Source organism: Rutidosis leptorrhynchoides, chromosome 3 (genome assembly GCF_046630445.1).
Source record: "Rutidosis leptorrhynchoides isolate AG116_Rl617_1_P2 chromosome 3, CSIRO_AGI_Rlap_v1, whole genome shotgun sequence".
NCBI lineage: Eukaryota > Viridiplantae > Streptophyta > Magnoliopsida > Asterales > Asteraceae > Rutidosis > Rutidosis leptorrhynchoides.
Window position 1 is genome coordinate 565,263,908 of NC_092335.1, and position 20,558 is coordinate 565,284,465.

At 33.3% G+C, this 20,558-nt stretch overlaps 1 protein-coding gene across 1 annotated transcript; it reads right to left on the bottom strand.

Moving 5' to 3' along the window:
• Positions 1 to 833: 833 nt before the first annotated feature.
• Positions 834 to 5,711, bottom strand: LOC139902080 (cellulose synthase-like protein G3). Its single transcript, XM_071884736.1, has 6 exons — positions 5,124 to 5,711; positions 2,899 to 3,048; positions 2,666 to 2,791; positions 2,130 to 2,573; positions 1,697 to 2,044; positions 834 to 1,382 (listed from the first exon to the last, which is right to left on the bottom strand). Exons 1-6 carry the CDS (start codon positions 5,709 to 5,711, stop codon positions 834 to 836), a joined length of 2,205 nt encoding a protein of 734 aa, XP_071740837.1.
• Positions 5,712 to 20,558: the final 14,847 nt, after the last annotated feature.

The window sequence follows — 20,558 nt, forward strand, 5'->3', positions numbered from 1 at the left end:
TAATTGTGTGTTACCATACAGATGAGGCGGTAACGGAAACACCACTAGAGGAAGACCCAAAAAACAAAACTAGGGTATCACCAGACGAACGGAAGCAACCTTCCGCCCAACGCATCATATTCAACCAACCAGTTAAAACCCTAACATAGCGGAACTGTATATTCACAGACACACAATAACATCACAGTTTTTCCTATCACAGGCTACAAATAACGGGAACCATTCAATGAAAAAAAGACTTACCGACATAGGAACAACAACATGCTTTTGTTAGCCTTGTCTATTGCAACAACCGTTTGGTGAACAACAACTAAGAAATGTATATCATTTGCCCACCTTTTATAATACCAAGTGCATTAGACCAAGTGGGATAACTATGTAAACAACATATCTGCACATACACAGCGCACTCTAAATCTTTTAGTTACCTTTTGTTGAATCAAGAATGTTTTAATAGGTAACAACATTGTAAAAACAGCATGTACATATCTGTTGGTAAGTACAACGAAATGTTTGTAACCGCAATAACGCAGCGAAGCGCGTCGGGCCTCAATTCTAGTTACATATTTCCATAAAACTATGTAGTAGTAATATATATCGAGTTACATTGGTTTATAAAGTTACCCTAATTCAAACACCTGCTCAAAAAAGAAAACAAGTGGGGCAACGTTCTAGTGTATATAAAGTGCATGCAAAACGAGTTACAATGGCTATTAATAGTACAAATTACTAATGCGTGTTACGCATTTGGGACAAGCAAAACTAACATACATGGGCAAAAAACTAAGATACGAGTTACAATGGCTATTAATAGTACAAATTACTAATGCGTGTTACGCATTTGGTACAAGCAAAACTAACATACATAAAGTAAAAGCAAATAATGTTGAAATTACACTTATAACTCTAGGAATTCTCCCTTTATCAGACCTCCATATCATAGCTTCATAAATGGGCCAAGAATTTATAACCCCAAAACAAGCTAAAAACATTTGCCCAAAAAGCCCATCCATGTTTCTCCCCATTAGAATTTGCAAAATCCCCGATGAAAATGCAACGCTATTAACGATTGCAACCGTTGCTAAAGGCACGAACATTGGTGACGAGACACCAAACTCGAAAACTCCATTATCATATCGTTTACTTTGTTCGCTGTCGACTACTTTGCTTGTTACGTGAAATCCTTTCGATGCAATTCCTAAGTGTTTGATGGAAAACTCAATGAAACCAAATAGATACGATGAGAGACCTCGTATGAACCACATTCGTTGATCATTCCACCATTGTTGGAATGTACCTCGGGCCAACATATAATCAAGACAATCTTGTACATTAGCCCCGAAAAAGAGAAAAACGTATAAATAGAACCAACTACTCGTGACCTGCATTTCAATAAACGTGGAATGATAAGGCATTAGCGACGATAACAATAACACTACTCAACTCGCGAGTGCGTAATGCTCCATCCGTTTCAATTTAATAGTCCACAGACAAAAACACACTGTTAAATGTCATTATCACACCATATAAAGTAAGTGCACAAAGAATGTTACCTCATTATTCTTATCTACTACAGTAATAAAAATGGATTAATAATTTAGGACATCTCGAAATGAAAATATGGACTAATAACTTGGGACGGAGAGAGTAATAAATAAATAAGAAATCAAAATTTTAAATTAAAGTATATGCTTACCTTAGGGAAGATTGATGTACCATTGAGAAGAGCTAGTTGAGGGATGAAAGAGTATATGATGATAGGAATTGACCAAATGGGCCAAAATGCATTGTGGGCGTATGCAAGACCCATCAGAGGGCCCATGAAACGACTTCCAAATGTTAACGGGTTGTAATTTGAAAATACAACTTCTAGCAGCCCAATGCACCACCTTCGATTCTGATTTAGCGCGTCGAATAGGGAAATTGGCAGATCACCTAAAAATGCAGGCCTCATTGGATGGAAAAATAAAGATTTCCATCCCCTACAATGTTGATGAAGACCTGTAAAAAAATCTTCAGATAGTGACCCGTATCTAAAGCCCATCTACAACGATGAAAACATCACTGTGAACATTAAACGGGCTGGACAAACATAAGAACGAAACGGGCCTGGGCATAAGTTGGCTTACCGTATTACCCCATGCGGAATTTTTCTCGTAACTTGAACCCGCAACTTCATGGGCCAAATCAAGAACTTGTTGATCTCTAATGGGCTTTTCAACTACATGATCAGGACAGAGTTGACGGGCCTCAGGAAATTCGGGCGAAGATGGCCCACCAAAGAAAACTCGACGAACAAAAAAGCAACCACTACCAACATAACACGGGCCTTTAAGACCATCCATACCACCGGGATTAATCACATAAAGACGTTTATACTCGCTAGCATAAATGTCAGCACTATTTATCCCATGAAACCGTTGTGGGAATTGAATGTAGCCCAAATTATGACGAATAGATTGATCAGCGTAAAAGCATAGCATCCGTTGAGCAGTCATTGGATCGTTTGAATACATGTCGCAATCTTGAGTCAGCACTATTGGTGCATTCGTCGTTACAGCCGATACTCGAAGCTACAAAATCACAAAACTTCAAACGAAAATGTATGCTTAAAAGATTAAACCCGACCAATAGCTTAAAATTACATAAATTCGAAAATGCATACCAAGGTATTAAGAGCACCAGCCTTAAAATTATGTGGTGAAGTTTTATTTTTTTCTCTTGAAACATAAATAAGATTTGGCATTGGATGTCCATTAATGTCTTTTTCTTGCCCACTCTCTAACAAAACCTGTTTCAATACACTTCATCACTTTTAAACACAAAATCTTGAAATAAAATTTACACAGTCATTTTAGCATAGGTTGTAGCAAACAGATAAGGAAGTCGATAAACGACCTGAATAACGGCGGGATGATCATGTCGAGTAAACGTTTTGTCCCATTTATCAAAAGCTATACGTTCGTCTTCGTTTGTAATATACTCTGCGCTTATGCTTCCTCTGTCGACGACACTTTCAACCTTTATTTTCATTTTCTCATACATTGCCTAACGTTTTTTGACAATGATATATTAGAAAACGAGAAAAAGATGGTATAATCAAGTAAGGTCAAGATATAGATCATGATTCATGAGACAAGATATAATAAGTGAGATCAAAATAATGCTAATATTATTACTGATACAAGATATATATAATAACTCATACATGGAAACATTCATTCAATTTTCAAAACTCCTTCACAAAACTGTTTCACATTGATTCACGACACAATGGATGATTTGAAAAATGTCCCAAATTTGGAGTGTGGTGAATGGCATTTTTCAAAGTACAAGGGTACTTTTGCAATAAAAAAAAAGGAATACAAGGAACTGTAAAGCAATCCTCTTTTTAATGATAACAGATTCGCAGGTATTTTGGCTTTATATAACAACTTGCTATTTAAAAAGTAAAGATAACTTTTTTTAATAAATGTTTATGTTTACTAGATCCGTTTGGGTCAATAATTATGCTCGTTGTGTCGTGAGAATGTGTACTGTTGTTTGTTGTTGTTGTGTGTATTTGTTGGTCTAACATATATGAAGTTATGTAGTATAAGGATAACTATCAATTTGCCAAGAACATGATTATGAGTCGTTATGATATTCTTATAAAATATTTCAGGTTAAAATTTCATTTACAATACACTCCGTGTTTTGCACTGACATTCACATAATTATTTCGGTTATATCATGTAAATGTAAGTAAAAATAATCACCATGTCGGGTCCGTGTTTGGATTCGAACGTGAACCCGAACCCGGATAACTCTGAATAGATAATTATCTTATTTGTTTGCTCGATTCATAGTATTGCATTGTTTATATACACAACTACTAATAACAATAAGGTTTTTTATTTTAGATTTGTTGAAAATGTTTTAGTTTTTTTCTTATAGAAAAATAAGTAGTATGAATTTGGTCACAAATTTGTCGGGGAATCAAGAGAAATATTCAAATGAAACCAACTTTTAAGTTGAGATTCAAGAGATCAATTAGAGTGCGACACGTGGCGTGATAATCACATTTGATTGAAAAAAAATTACTAAAATTTTTTTTTTTAAAAAAAAAAAATTTCGAAATTTTTTTTTCGAAATTTTATTATCACATGTGATTGGATTTGACATGCAGTAAATCACATGTGATTCTGCATGCCAATCACATGTGATTGTAAAACCCAATCAAATGTGATTCTGCATGTCAAATCCAATCACATGTGATTGAATTTTTTTTTTTTAGTATAATGACGAATTTCAGTAAGTTTGTGCTAAAACCTTTAAACACCAAATTTTTGATCAAAACTTGATTAAATCACCGAATTAAAGTCTGAAATTTTGAAGATATGATCACGAAACGCTAACAAACTTGTTCAAATCACCGAATTAAAGTCGGTTTCCGATTGAAATTTTTTTTTAAAAAAAAAAATTTGATTTTTTTTTCCAATCACATGTGATTGTGTCGCCACATGTCGCGCTCTGATTGGTCCGTTAGATTTCAAGTAAATTATTGGATTCAAGGGATGAAGGGATTAAAACTCTGGGAATCAAACTTAAAACTTAAAGCTAGTTGTACATTTTTATTTAAACGAAACTCTCATATATGAACGAGCACATTAGCTCCCTCATAGAAGGTAAAACCTCGGGTAATCATGTCTCTGAACGCGAGATCTGGTAATCTGGTACATGGTGAATTGCGCATTATGCGCACCCTCTAGTCACACTCTTTTTTTAAACAATTTGGCATAGCTAAAAATTAAACCCGAATGGTGTGCTTCATTGAGCAACTTACGTTACATTGGTTAAACATTGGTTAAACGGTATCCTCACTCTGTTCCACATTACGGGTTAATAATTATGCTTTTACTTTATATCTAACTTTTTCATTTAATTTAATACTTACCAAAAATTATATCAAATAAAAATACAATTTTTTTTTAATTTATTTATATATAATTTATTAAATATTATACAAACCAATAAAAAAAATAATACCATTAGTAATTTGGAATGGAGTCGGTATATAACACATATATATTTACAACTTGTGATGTTTAATGTAAATTTATTGGTGATAGTGATAGTTATACCTTGATTTTGGCACTGTCGGAATATGTGATACCATTTGATCGGAATAAAGCTTCAGGGCATCTCTCAACAATATTATTGTCTCTACAAAATGGTAACCATAACTTTGCAAACTTTGCAGCTTCAAAGAATGCAAAAAGAGTAAGCTCAGAACCACCGTCGTCGGAAACATACACCGATATCTTTTCCGGTGGGTAATCATAAGCCATTAATGACAACGCTGTATTCACTACATTCATCGGTGGTTCTTTGTACGGATCCGCCGTGCATATGAAAATGTCCAACGCCGGGAAATCTTTTTTCGGTAAAACGGTTTCAAGATTTTCCGGGAAGACTTTCCGGTCGGTGGGGTATAGCCGGAAAGAAGTGGTGGTGGTCCACATGAAGGTGAGGATGATGTCGGCGATCAGGAAGACGGTGGTGGTGAATGTGGTGGAGTGGCGGAGGGTTTGGAGGTGGTGGTGGAATAGGGTGAGGATTCCGGCGGCGTAGATGACGGCGAATATGCGGTTAAGGGTGGTGCGGCGGAGGAGGTGGGTGGTGTTAAGAATGGCGGCAGTGGACGGTGAAGTGGGATTGGTTGTTGACATTATTATGAACGTGCTCACAAATGATGTGACCAATGTAAGTGTAGATGAATCTATTTATATGTAGAAACTAATAATTAATAAATTAATTTAAATAATCTTTTCCAAAAAATATGTAATCTAATCTAATTAATTTAATTAATTATTGAAAGTAGGTGCTGGAAATTTATGGTGATTCGATATTGAGATCGGATTAGATGTAATCTTGCCAAGCTACGACTTGCGCCTTCGTGGGTGCTGTTAACGGTAACCACGCCCTAGTCCGCCGTATTATAACTTGCTCTGGTTTTCGTGCTTTTTCTACACGATTGAGGACGGTAGTTGAATATAGTCGTTTGAGGGATGATAAAAAAGACTTTGTCTCAATTTAATAGTTAAAAAAAACATAATTTAACAAATGTTATCATCATCATGTACTTTTTTGTTCAGTTTCCTATTTTACTCTTACTTTTTACTGTTCATTAACGTTTTGGTTAGAAAAATGAATATGGTTGTTTAGCCCCACGTTGATGGATGGAAGAAATATTTGTGACTTTGATAAGTATAAAAGAAAGTTGTCTCACATAGGTGAGTGAAAGAAGTTTGAGGTGAACTCATTGGTTATAAAATGTGCTCATGGGATTACTTCCAACTTGCACAAATCAATGCACTTTTAGTATTTAATAATTTCTTTCTTTCAATTTACTTTTGTTTGAGAGTTGTATTAGTCAAATCTTTGGATAGTGTAGTTGGCTTAAGAAAGTAGTTTATATCATTGTAACAATTTATGATATAGTGAGGTTTTTCTTTGGGGTCCGTGGTTTTTCTCATGTTTTGAAATTTTCACGTTAAATCTTGTGTCTTTATTTCTTTATTGTTTTTCATTGGTCGTGTGTTGGGATTAGTGAGACCATTATTCCGAGCAACTGGTATCAGAACGTCAGGTTTGGTGGGGGAGGTCTCGATTATAGAAGCTCAGAGTATGTTCTGTGGTCGCGGCTTTGTCTGAGCTTCCACACCATAAACTACTTCTATAGATCGTATAGGGTATCTGGGTTTCAGCGCTTCAGCGCTTCGTAGTATGCTCTGTGGTCACGCCTTTGTCTGCGCTTCCGCATCAGAAATGAATTTTCTGTTAGTTGGTTTGTATACAACAGAATTATTCTTCTAGTATACAATACTGTATTATACGGTATAGATATAATGTCGAAGTTCAATCCTATGAGATTTGATGTAGAAAAATTTGATGGGAGGAGTAATTTTGGTTTGTGACAAGTTCAAGTCAAGTATGTGTTGATTCAGTTCGGGTTACACAAGGCTTTATAAGATAAACTCACCTTTGTTTCTGGCAGTGATTCTAGCAGCAAGTTTGATGAAGAAGAATGGGATGATATGAATTTGAGGGCGGCAAGTACGATTCGTTTGTGTCTTGCAAAGAACGTGCTTGCAAATGTGCACGGGTTATCAACGGCTAAGGAGCTTTGAGATAAACTGGAGGAGTTGTACCAGGGCAAGGGCAACTCAAATCGGTTGTGTCTTAAGGAACAATTCCATACTTTGCGTATGGATGGGGGTTTCAAAGATTTTAGATCATCTGAGTATTCTCAATGGTGTTGTCTCGGAAGTGGATGCTATTGGAGTTAAAGTGGAGGATGAAGATAAAGCTTTGAGGTTAATATTATCTTTTTCATTTTCCCATGAGCACATGAAACCTATTCTGATGTACAGAAAAGAAACGTTGAAGTTTGAAGACGTTACCATCAAGCTCATATCTGAGGAGAAAAGACTGAAAGGTAACGGGGTCTCGTCATTAGATGATACGATACGTTGTGTTCGGATAGGTGGAAGTGATACTCCCAAAAGAATCATGTTTGTTAGGGGTGCGAGAAGACTCTGCATGTAGGGGTTAACTGTCCAGGAGGAGGTAATTCGGGAAATGGCTCCAAAGGCGCTAACATTGTCTCTGTTGTTACGGAGAGTGGCGAATTCCTCTAAAGTCATGCCATCCTCATGGTGTGTTCGCGCCACCATGAAAAAGGATGTTTGTTAGCGGTTCCACAAATTGCACATGGGTATTGGTTTAGCGTTGATGTAGGTTGTGTGGTGGAAACTGATGTTGTAGCTGATGGAACTTCCGGGGAAGCCAAACGGGGAAGTTGCACCATAAAAGTTTAGCTGGTTGTTCAACATGTGCCGAGGTAAAATTCTTAGAATGAGTTATTTAAGTGTGATACATTTTTATGGTGGAATATGATTATTATGTTAAGAGAAATGAGTGTATGTGATGACAGTGATTTTCGGTTTAGACAATGTTAGATTTTGATGCAAATTTTATTTCTTGGGTTAGAGATAATATCAGTGGCATGAAGATGAGGATCTTAAAGTTATCTTCAAGGAAGCGTCTACGTCGGTTATCCTTGCAAAGTGGAATCATGGTTATCTTCTTCTATCAAAAAGGTGAAAAATTGTTGGTTATAGTTTTGGTTAGAAGAATGGATATAGTTGTTAAATCCCACATTGATGGATGGAAGAAATATGTGTGACTTTCCTAACTATAAAAGAAAATTGTCCCACACAGGTGAGTGAAAGAAGTTGGAGGTGAACTACTTGGTTATAAAACGAGCTCATGGTAGTACTTTCAACTTGCACCAATCAATACACTTTAAGTATTTGATTATTTCTTTCTTTTATACTCTTGTTTGAGAGCTGTATTAGTCAAATATTTGGAGAGTTTAATTGGCTTAAGAGAGTGGTCTATGTTATTGCAACAATTTTTGATATAGTTAATTTCTCTCTTTGAGGTCTGTGATTTTCCTCATGTTTTAAAGTTTCCACGTTAAATCTTGTTTCTTTATTTATTTCATATTTTTAATTGGTCGTGTGTTGGGAATTAGTGAGACCATTATTCCCAACATATGCCCACGTTTTTGTTTTACATACATAAAGCAAGTGTATATAAAAAAAAGCTTCACCTTATTATTTTTATCAACTTTTGGAAATGGACTATTTTACCGGGACATCCTAAAAATGAAAATAAACGTATTAAATTGAGGCGGAAGGAGTAGTTCGTATATCACTTCTCTCATTCTTCACACAACAATCTTATTTCTTAATCTCATTTATCTCTTTATTTCATATAACCACTTATACTTCTATTAAAAAAGAGTCGCAATCACAATAATAATGATGTGAATGAAGTTAACGCAATCGCGAATATTATTAATTAAAATCAAGCACTCGATATGTTTGATAGTTTTGAAGAATTAAGTGATGATTATGTGGATATTTTCATACCGTTACCGAGAGCACCTAGAAGGTTCATTCCGAGAGATCGGCAAGCTAGCGCAAAACGGTTTTCGGATGATTACTTTTCTTACACGCCAACTTTCACCAGGGATTATTTTCGAAGATGATTTAGTAGACGATTTACTACAAGATAGAGCTCTAGCTTGTAATTTTACGGTTAATGCGTGTAACTTCAACAAGAGAAATTATTTGGCTGATGGAGTTTACTCGGAGTTGTCAACAATTATTAAGTCGTTTAAAAGTGTGATTGACCCAAAGACCTCGAAGCTCAAAAAATATCTATAATCGCCAAGAAAGGATATAGAACTAACATTCACGTTTCTAAAAAGGTCGTCGGACAATCATTAGAAACCCAACAAGATCGTCGGACAATTGTCGTTTTATGTCAACAAAATTCGTCGAATTATGTATGCTTGTGTAATCTTACACGGTATGGTAACTGAAGATAACATGCGTGCATTTGTAGACTCGATGAAGATTACACTCTGGTTCATCGTTCACGAAGAACATTTCAAGAGATGGTTGATTTGGAACTTAAAATGGATCACGAATTACGAGATTCGGGCACTTACAGCCTGATATTCTTATCGAACACATGTGAAACCTTCCACATAATTACCGTGTTCGAAATCATCTAGCAGCGGACCTTCATTTGCGGGACCTTCTCACATTTCCGATGACAAAAATGAAGAATTCGAAGAATAATTCGACGAGGAATCCGAAGACGAATAATAGTTTTATTGTATTTTTTAATTTGATTGTAATATTTTTAATTTTAATTTTTAATGCAAGTTTTTTAGTTTAAATTTTAATGTGATGTTAATTATTTTTAATTTGAATGAAAGTTTTTTTTTAAGTAATAAAAATATTTTTGAGGAAATATATCATGGTTGAAGGTGATTTAGTCATGAGTTAATTATGGTGAGGAAGTGCTGGTGTGACGCTAATATGTCAATTATCCTGAGAAGGAAGTATGTAATGGTTGGAAGAAGTCTAAAAGGTTAATCACATAACATAATTGATATTTTCCTTTAACTGAAAATTTATGAGCTTAACTTATGAAATGAACAATATTTATTTACTCGTGAAAAAATTTATGTTATCATTCATAAAAATCTTTCTTAGCAATGTGATATTATGATTTGGGATTACAATTAAAATTGGTTTGATATATATCTATTTGAACCGACCTCCTGAACTACAAAAATTGATAACTTAAATGATGTATAGCTAGATATAATGTTAAAATAAGTAATGTAAAATTAAGTATAAAGTGCACTGGACTTCATCGAGGTCGGGATAAGCTCCATCAAGATCGAGATGGCCTCTAAAAATAGAGCAGTATAAATCCAAAGCATCGACATGTCCATCAAGATTGAGATGCTTTCCATTCCGGTTGCAACCTGCGACCAGTTCAGGAATTTGCAGTTTTGTTTTTCCGTTATCTTAGTCTTTAGTCAATACTTAGTGGCTATGCTTAATTCCTTGTTTAATGCTTCTTTATTAGTGATCTAGAGTCTTAATAAAATAGTGAGGATATGATTAGTGGTAGCATTAGCTTAGTGTAGTTATTTTTGTTGGTATTTATACGGTCAATTTTTAACCTTGTTTTGTACCTTTTATTGATAATTAAATACACATTTAAGGTTCTAAGTTTCCTGCACTTAATTTCCTAAACTTCTCATCATAGCACTAAGCTTTTGTCACATGGTATCAGATCTTTGTTAGGCGATTGATTCTTGGTTTAGAAGCATTTTTCTTTGTGTTCTTATACTCAAATAAGGTTGAAGAAAAGCTTTGTTCTTACTAGCAACAATGGAGGTCACAAATAGAAATGGTGGAAACATGCAATATTGAATGGAGAAACTTATAGGGATCAACTACAAATACTGACGTATGTGTATGGAGGCATATCTTCAAGCTCAAGGTTTATGATAACTCGGTGCGGGGACGGATGCATTAATTCCCATAGATGTCCCGGAGCAAGCTGATTCACGAAGGAAGTGGAAGATCGGATGTCAAAAAGCTCTCTCTGTGTTGAGTATTTTAATCAGCAAAGAGTACATTGATCATGTTCATGATATAAGTTCACTAAGGGAAGTTCAGGAAATTCTTGAGAAACTCTTCACCAAGAAGAACATCGCAAGATTTCAATTCATCGAGAATGAGATAGCAATCTCAAGACAAGAAGATATGAAAATTTCTATATACATTTTGCAGGTTAAAAGTATTTGTGCTAAAATTCCAGAATTGATGATAACGAGAGGATTAGTGAATCTCGGTTGCATCGGTACTTGATTCGTGGGTTGAAGAAGGAGTATGTGCCTTTCATTGCATCTATTCAAGGGTGGTCTAAGCCATCAGTTGAAGAATTGGAGAATCTTCTCTCTAATCAAGAAGCTTTGGTTAAACAAATGGTCAAGAGTTTTGAATCAGATGTGTTGTTGTTCTCGAAAGGGAGGAACTACAAGAAAAAGCTTTCATCCAACAAGGACAACAAGAAAGCTTCTTTTAGCAAGAAGAATGAGGAGTAGAAGTCAAGTGAGGATGAAAGTGAAAACAAAATGAAGGAAGAATTTCATGTTTCAAGTGTGAAAAGGTTGGGAACATCAAGAAATTATGTCCATCTAAAGTTACTAAGGTCAATGTGGCTTGCACAAGGATGAGAATGTTGATGGGAATTGGGAGCATCATCTTTTTGTTGAAGTTGTTGATTCAGTTGGGAATTTTCATGGTAAAGGCTCTTCACAAATTTCAGAATGAAGAAATAATGATGTTGAAAAAGGGTTGAAAATGGAGAAGTGGGTGTAAAACCGAAGGTATGGAAATCAACAAAAAAAAAAAGAATAGATAACATCTACATCACAAGGATTTTGAGGTTGAATGATCAACATTGTGGAACCATCAAGCTGTAACGATGTATTGGAAATCTTTGATCTGGATTTTGCATTAAAAGGAGTGTTAAAATAAGTAATGGAAAATCAAGTATAAAATGCACTGGACTCCATCGAAGTGTGGATGAGATCCATCGAGGTCGGGATGTCCTCTGAAAATTGAGCAGTAGAAATCCAAAGGATCGATATGTCCATCATGGTTAAGATGATTTCCATCCATGTTTGTGACGACCCGAAAATTTCTGACCAAATTTAAACTTAATCTTTATATGTTTCCGACACGATAAGCAAAGTCTGTAATATTGATTTTCAAAATTTTTAAACTAATGTTATATATTCAGTTAACCTTTGACTATTGACCGACGATTCACGAACATCTATTTGTAAATATATATATATATATATATATATATATATATATATATATATATATATATATATATATATAATAAGTTGTAATATTAATTATTAAAATTAATTATAATGACTTGCAATGTGTATTTAAAAACTGATTTATGTATATTAAATAAAGATATATACATATATATAATTTCAAGTTATTTAGTAAATGATAGTAACATTCGTTTGTTGATTCGATTGATATTTAGGTAAGTTAACTAACACGTTTAAGATGAACAAGTAAAACACTAAATTGCTACAGTACCCGAAAAGCTACAATGTTTTCTAAAACCACTATTTGCTACAGTAAAAAATATTTTGGTACAGTAAAACACTATTTCAAAATGAAAATGTATATATATTTGATAAATGTTATAAAATATAATATTAACTTAGATATAAATGTTTTGATTTATTATAATATTATTATATATTAAGACGTTAATTTATAAACGCAAATGACCGAAACACTCAAATGATTAAGTTATACTTCGGATAATATAGTTTATCATTGATTAAGTCTAATTAATGATAAATGTACACATCGCGAAACGTATAGTACAGGTTTTCTAAGTGTATGAAAGGACGTTCGAAAAACCGGAACCGGGACATAAGTCGAATGTAAACGTACAATACATCGGAACCAAAATTATAAGTTAACTAGGCACGAGAATATAATATAAAATATAATTAATTAATATAAATTATATATATATATTATATATATATATTATAAAAATATGTCGACAAACAAGAAAACAAAATGAAGTGGGTGTGTACCAGCTGGCCATGCGATCGCATGGCAAATGGGCATGGAACCCATGCAATCGCATGGGGTTCAGTTCCAGGCCACATCTATAAAGCTCGCAGTTTTTGCTCCGAATTCATTCACTTCTCTTCTCATTTCTTCTTCTGCTATATATATATATATATATATATATATATATATATATATATATATATATATATATATATATATATATATATATATATATATATATATATATATATATATATATATATAATTATTAAGATTAATGATATTATTAATCTTATTATTATTATCAGTAGTATTAATGTTATTTTAATTAGTATTATACATAAAATACTACGATGAGGTCATGTTCAAACGATTTCAAAAATGGTTTTCGAGTGAGTCAAAGCTAAGGAAATTATGGGTTATAGCTAAGGAGGTGATGGGTATGGTTCGGGGGTATTGCTCGTGAGATCAAATTAATGTTTATCATCTCCGTTGCATCTACGTACTTTCCTGCAATATTGAATCACAATATTGATACGTGAGCATTCATATCTTATCTTTTATATATTAGTAGTGTATCCATGTCTAGTGCTCGAGTATATATGTTTATGCATGCTTGTATGCTTTAATTTTGTCATTAGATAGTTTATGATGAATCACGAATTTGATACATATGCTACTGATATAAAGTATATGATATGCATGTCGTTGAAAAGCTATCGAAAAATTAATAACTTTTCATTTAGAAATCGCGTGATTTCGATGAACGGATTAAAAGGTATGGTCAACTGAATTATGGTTAACGTTAATTGAAATTGTGTTTGAAACTGTAAATTAATATTTAAACAACTTGTCTATGAGATTGATAAATTAAATTTTTAGATATTACTAATCGAGTAAATGAATTTCTATATAAGGCACGTTTTGTTTTGTGGATCAATTGTCAAAGTTGACTGTCTTATCATGTTTTAAAGCTTTATAAATACTATAATCTGATTTTACAAGTATTGGAAAACTATGTGAAATAATAAAATATGTTCGATTGCCATGATAATTCAAATATAATATAGCTCCTGAAATAAATAATATTTTGAGTTTGATAAACTATAAATTCGTTCAATTATCAAGACTTATATTATGTTAATAAACATGTATAGATTTAAATATCATATTAGGTCAGGTTGACTTTTGAGATGACTTTTGTTAACTTTTGCATGTCGGTCTCGAGCATTAGGATGGTGATACACTATGACCCGACCTAGCTTATTAGACATGTATTGACCAACACATGTTCTGTAGGTTGAGATCTACGATTATTTTGCATTCCGAGTTTCGGTCACATTTCGGTGAATGACCTTATGTGCTGCTAAGGTGAGTTTCATTTGCTCCCTTTTTAAATGCTTTTGCAATCTATATTTTTGGGCTGAGAATACATGCACTTTATTTTAAACGCAATGGATACAAGTACATACTAAATTCTACACCGAGTTTGAACTGAAAATCCCTTAGCTTTGGTAACTAGTAACTGCCAGTTATAAGAACTGGTGGGCGCGAATAGTGGTATATGGATCCATAGGGCTTGACATCCCCGTCTGTTCCAGTTATTGAAACCCTAGCCTGAACTATAAAATAGACGTATGCTATTTGAGTTTAATACATGTTGGTTTATGTGTATTGTACATGTTGGTTGCACATATGTTAAAATAGGGGTACTTATTATATAGACGTTAAAGTTTAGTTACCAGGGTGCTCAATTTTGTAGAATATTTTGATAAACGTTTCTGGATGAAACAACTGAAATCTTGTGATCCACCTTTATATACAGATTATGCGTAACATTAAAACTATGAACTCACCAACCTTTGTGTTGACACTTTTAAGCATGTTTATTCTCAGGTTCCTAGAAGTCTTCCGCTGTTTGCTTATATGTGATACAAGCTATATGCATGGAGTCATACATGCTTTATTCGAGAAAACGTTGCATTCACAAAATTATCACCATGTATCTTATTTTGACTGCATTATCAACGGATGTAGTGTTGTAAACTATTATTTACGGTGATTGTCTATATGTAGAAATCATCAAACGTCAAAAACCTTGGAATTTGATATTCAATTATGGTGTGCCTTTTCAAAAGAATGCAATGTTTACAAAACGTATCATGTAGAGGTCAGTACCTCACTGTGAAATCGATGAATGATGTATTCGTCCAAATAGATTTGGACGGGTCATCACAGTTGGCATCAGAGCTTGAGGTCATAGGGAATCAGAATTTGTATTAGTGTGTTTAACTGGTAATTGTTAGGATGCATTAGTGAGTCTGGACTATGACCATATCTGTTTTTACCGAGTTTTATATCATTTCTTGTCGGAAATTATATGCTTATCATTCTTAAGTCTAGACACACTTCCTGCATTTATTTCATACATAGTGTACAGACGAATTCATATCTTAGCATATCTATTACTGTAAACTTTGCTTGACATCTTCCGAAAATTCCTCCGTGATTTATGGAATTTTGGTATTATATATACATATGTAAATTATGTATTGAAGAGTACCAATCTATATTCTATAATCTATTTCATATAAAAAAAATCATCTCTCTAATTATACAAGATGGATCCCGTATCTAGTTCAAATTCCTTAAACTCCGACAGCTATTCCGATATGAATATTCACCTGAACTCCGAAGACGGTGTAATCGAAATGGATCAACCAATCAGCCATCACCTATTTTGGATGAATTGGGGATGGGTTCGTAGTCTAATTAATCATTGGAGACAAGAAGAAGGTGATCCCTTCCATCCACCACATTCACCTCTTGGAGAAGAACCTGAAGCACTTACCGGCGAACCTGTTCGAAACACCATTTTCTCTCTCATTTCCAGAGTGTCTCGTCACGATTATATATCATCTCAAATTCTAGACTTTATTCATCCACTCGTCCGAACCAACAATCATCCCGGTGTAATAGAAAAAGTCAACGAGCTTCGCGCTCGGATAGTGGCTTTGGAGAATATGGTGCAAAGGTTACAAGCACCAGCAGCATCACCGGCATCAACAGTACCACCGATAACAACACCAACAGTACCATTACCACCACCAATAACAACCGCATCGCACACCTCAACATCACAATCTGTACCTCGAACATCAACGTCATACGCACCATAGATACCAAGGAATACCAACAACAATAAACGATGAAGTATTGATTCATAACTTCATCGAAGAAATATTCTGCAGAGAATATGTAGTTTCTAAAAGTTTTAGATATTACTTATTATAGTTCTAATTGTAAACCAGATGAGTGAGCGAATAAAAATGATGAAATAAAACCCTGATTGGAATGGTGCACGATTTACAAGCTAGATCAGTTTTACCAGCAGCATCAACAGTACCGTCAGCATCACCAGCACCGTCAGTACCATCAACATCGTTAGCATCAACAGCATCTACAACATCACAAGCTCCGCTAGATCCATAATCACCACAAATATCATCACTAATCAACAACGCGTATATTGTATCAACGAGTTATGAAGTATTAACTCATTCCCTCTGAAGAAATTATATGTATATTTTATATATATATATATATATATATATATATATATATATATATATATATATATATATATATATATATATGAATTTTGAGATCAAAATAAATCTTTTCGTACTAAGCTATTACGTGTGAATCTTAACTACTCGGTTAGTTCATGTTATTAATATGCTATAATGTACATCCTTCGTTAACGACTTAATAATCATTAACTATAATCTCTGCTTCGACTTAATAGATTCCATTTCATAATAAATCAAGTGTATTATTCAAATACATGTTTGATTTTACACTTTCATTTTTCATGTACTTGAAACTTTCCAGAAAACATCATTCGTACCTTGCGAAGTTAGAAAGAGTTCCATAAGCACCAACATGATTCACTGAGGAAATATCAATAAAACTTAATAACGAAGTATTGATTACATTAGTGAAATACTCCGCGAAGATTATGAAATATTTAAGGTTTTAGAGATTATTCATTTCTAATCCAGCAGAAAATCAAATGAGTTTAATATGATATTAACTCATTAAATCTGTATTACATCTGAAGAAAATATACATACATATAGTTTTATAAAGACTGTAATAAAATTCTCTGGTACAAAATATTACTTGTGAAACTTTTAACGGGTAGGTAATACCCGAAAGATATATAAATTCACAATTAATATGTTACATTCTTCGATTCTGATTCAGCAAATCATCAACTATACTCACTACTTTCACAACGATATACATTCTTTCCTAGAAATCAAAATAACCAATCGCATCCAGATTTGATTACATATTCTGAGTTTAAAAAAAAATAAGAATCCAAGCCAATATTTAACAGAAAACATCACTCTTAGATTCTTACATCTTTCAAATGCCATACTTTGAATTCAAAACTGTACTGGAACATCATAGGTATACATATAACATTTATCTCTTAGAATTATGAGCTTTCATTCTGAAATTCTGAAAAGCAACCAGTCTACGAATCAATACTCCGAATGTTGAAAAAGCTGACGAAGCAGCAAAAACTGTAAACGACTTTAACAGTCGAAAGTTTGATGATAAAGAATAGTGTGTTGGCAAAGCTCAGAAAAGTTAGAACTGGAAAATGAATTGAGCAAACCATGAAGGAGGTTGTGGACAAATCACAAAGACTAAACCTGCCTTCAAAGAATCCAAATGATTCAGTGTCTGCTGAAGTCATTAACAAATACCTTGCTCATGACTCTAAACCTTTACGGACAAATCTTCTCTATCATCCTTTGATATTAGAAATTTTAAGATATCATCGTATCTTTCATTATAAATATCCTCGATATTTCTGAAGATATTTTCATAACTATTCTTATCTGAAATCATTTATCTCTTCGTGATATCTGCATTACATCATAAAGGAAACTATTTTAGTTTCTAAATTCTGAAAAATTCGAATTTAAAATATGAATATTTTGAAAGTAGTGTTGGGAACTGAAGCGTGAGTTAGTATAATATAATGGCACTTGATCAATGTAATTATATTACAGTAAGTCATGCTGAGTTTCTAATGGAACGTGATAAAGGTTCACAGATCATACCCTCATCATGAACCATGTTACACGACTCTTGTATTCTACTTAAACTCTAAACATATCAAGAAAATATTTTTCTTGATGATTCGGTCTTTTCCGAGGTATTCTGGTAATTTGACAAATCAAAATCGTGCCCTTACAATTTTCTTCTTAGAACATTAACTATGTTCATTCCGAAATGCATATCTGCGAATTCTGGACCATTACATGCGGTGCTTAATGGATAGAAGAGAAAACAGAGCATGAAGCTCTGAAATAGAAATGGAGGTATAAATCGCAGCAAATAGGAGAGAGCATTAACTATGGATGTCGATGATTATAGAAAGATAGAAGCAAAGACTCTGAAAAATAAGGAAAGATATAAAGCCCGATGACAACACATAAATTACAAACCATGTATATCAATAAGTATTGCAACGTAAAGACACGGGAGAACTAAAAACACTATAAATCCAAGAGTATAGTAAAAGTGAATAGATTCCTACGGCAGCAGATAAAAAAGAAGAATGATAGATATGAAAGTTAGGAGTATATGTAACGACCCTACTATTTCCGTTATCTTTTACAGTTAATTATTTAACGTCCGTTAATTGTTATTCGTGCCACGTCATTTCTATGACCTATATTATTATTTTGTAATAATATATTAATTATTATGTGCTATGTGAATATTTGTATTCATATTTTAAGTTATACGTTTCTACGTGTCGTGGATTTCTATCCGGCGAATCTTTTCGGTTTTCAAACCAACGGTCGAGCTTTTGGGATTTTTAAGTCCTAATTATTTTAAATATGATATTTTAATGTCATAGGTTTATATATAGTGTTTATATATATTTTTTGCCGCGTATTTGTTATCTCTCCGAATTTTTAATCGTGTAATCGTATTTTCGCATTTCGGGTTTCGTTCGAGCGTTCGGGCCACAAGAATTTTATATAAGTATGAAGATGGCCCACTATGGGGCCCACCCTCTCAAAAATTCTTCCGAACCCCATCATGTAGGGGGGAGAGCCTTCACTTTTCATTTTTGTGATTCATTTTGCAAGTTTCCACTTTTTATTTCACAAAACCTAATAATCATTTTCTCTCAACATTTCTCTCCTTCCTCCCTCCCTTTGGCCACCCTTTTCAATCACCACCATCATCATCATTCTTCAACAAATTAAAGCTTGGATCAAGAAGCTTTCAACACAAACGCGTTCCTCTCGCTCTCCTCTACACGTCCATATCTTTCTTTTCTCGATTAGGGTATATATCCTAACCCTAGCTTTTAAATTTTTCATTTATTTTTCTGATTTTATATGTTATAATAATAGTATGATGCTTATATGTTATTGTATTGTTGATTGTATGCGTAGAAATGCTCGTTAATTCATGTTTTCGGTTTGATTGTTTTGGGACAGCGGTTTGATTGTTGTTTACTGTGAACATAAATGATATAAAAGTGAAATTAAAGTGTTTATATGAGTTCCTCTCATCAATACATTAATTTTAGACTCCGGATTCATGTCATTTCGATTCCCGGAGCTCTAGATATGATTAAAATGGTGTTTTGTTGAGATTAAAATGTGAAAATGAATTGAATCAGATATGGTCCGACTTTGTAACCACCTTTAGGGTCTTTAGGGTGTACTAGTATGTTAGGATTGATGATGGGATGAACTTTCATGTTCGGGTCATCGAAATCCGAGCCACGGATCACCCGTTATGACTAAAACTTGTTTTTGAACGGATTAAAGCTATAAGTTGTTTAATGGCTGATCTTCACGACTTGTTTGCTGTTCTTGGGATGTTCTTGATCACACTAATGTGTCGGGTGGGTTGGTTAGGCGAAGATATATATAAGACTCGCCGAAAACTGATTCCCGGGGCTCAAGTTATGACCCGATGAACTTTTAATTAAAACTTATGGTTATTAATTATGACTTGTGATATAAATAATGAATTTCATTATTAATAAATTACTTATGATATAAAAAGTAATTAATTTAATTTAAGACTTATGATATATATATTTATTATATCATTTATTAATTACTTATGATTTAATTAAACATTTAATTAAACTTATGATTAATAATACTTTTATTATTAATGAAAAATACTTATGGTAAGTATTGAACTTATATTATGAGATTATTATAATAAGACTTATAATGAGGATTAATTAATTATTTAATTATTATAAGGCTTAGTTATTATTTAATTATAATTTAATTATTAAATACTTATGATTTAATAATTATAATTAGAAACTTATGATATGATTAATAATTCATTATTAATTAATAATACTTATGATATGATTTAAAATCTATTATTAATTAATAATACTTATATTATGATTAATATTTAATTAATTAATTAAATACTTAT

Coding starts and splice junctions, on each gene's coding strand:
- LOC139902080 (XM_071884736.1), bottom strand. CDS start 5,711: ATGTCAACAACCAATCCCACTTCACCGTCCACTGCCGCCATTCTTAAC. Junction 3,049..5,123: donor CCGACAGTGCCAAAATCAAG/GTATAACTATCA, acceptor AAAAAACGTTAG/GCAATGTATGAGAAAATGAA. Junction 2,574..2,665: donor CTGGTGCTCTTAATACCTTG/GTATGCATTTTC, acceptor GTGATTTTGTAG/CTTCGAGTATCGGCTGTAAC.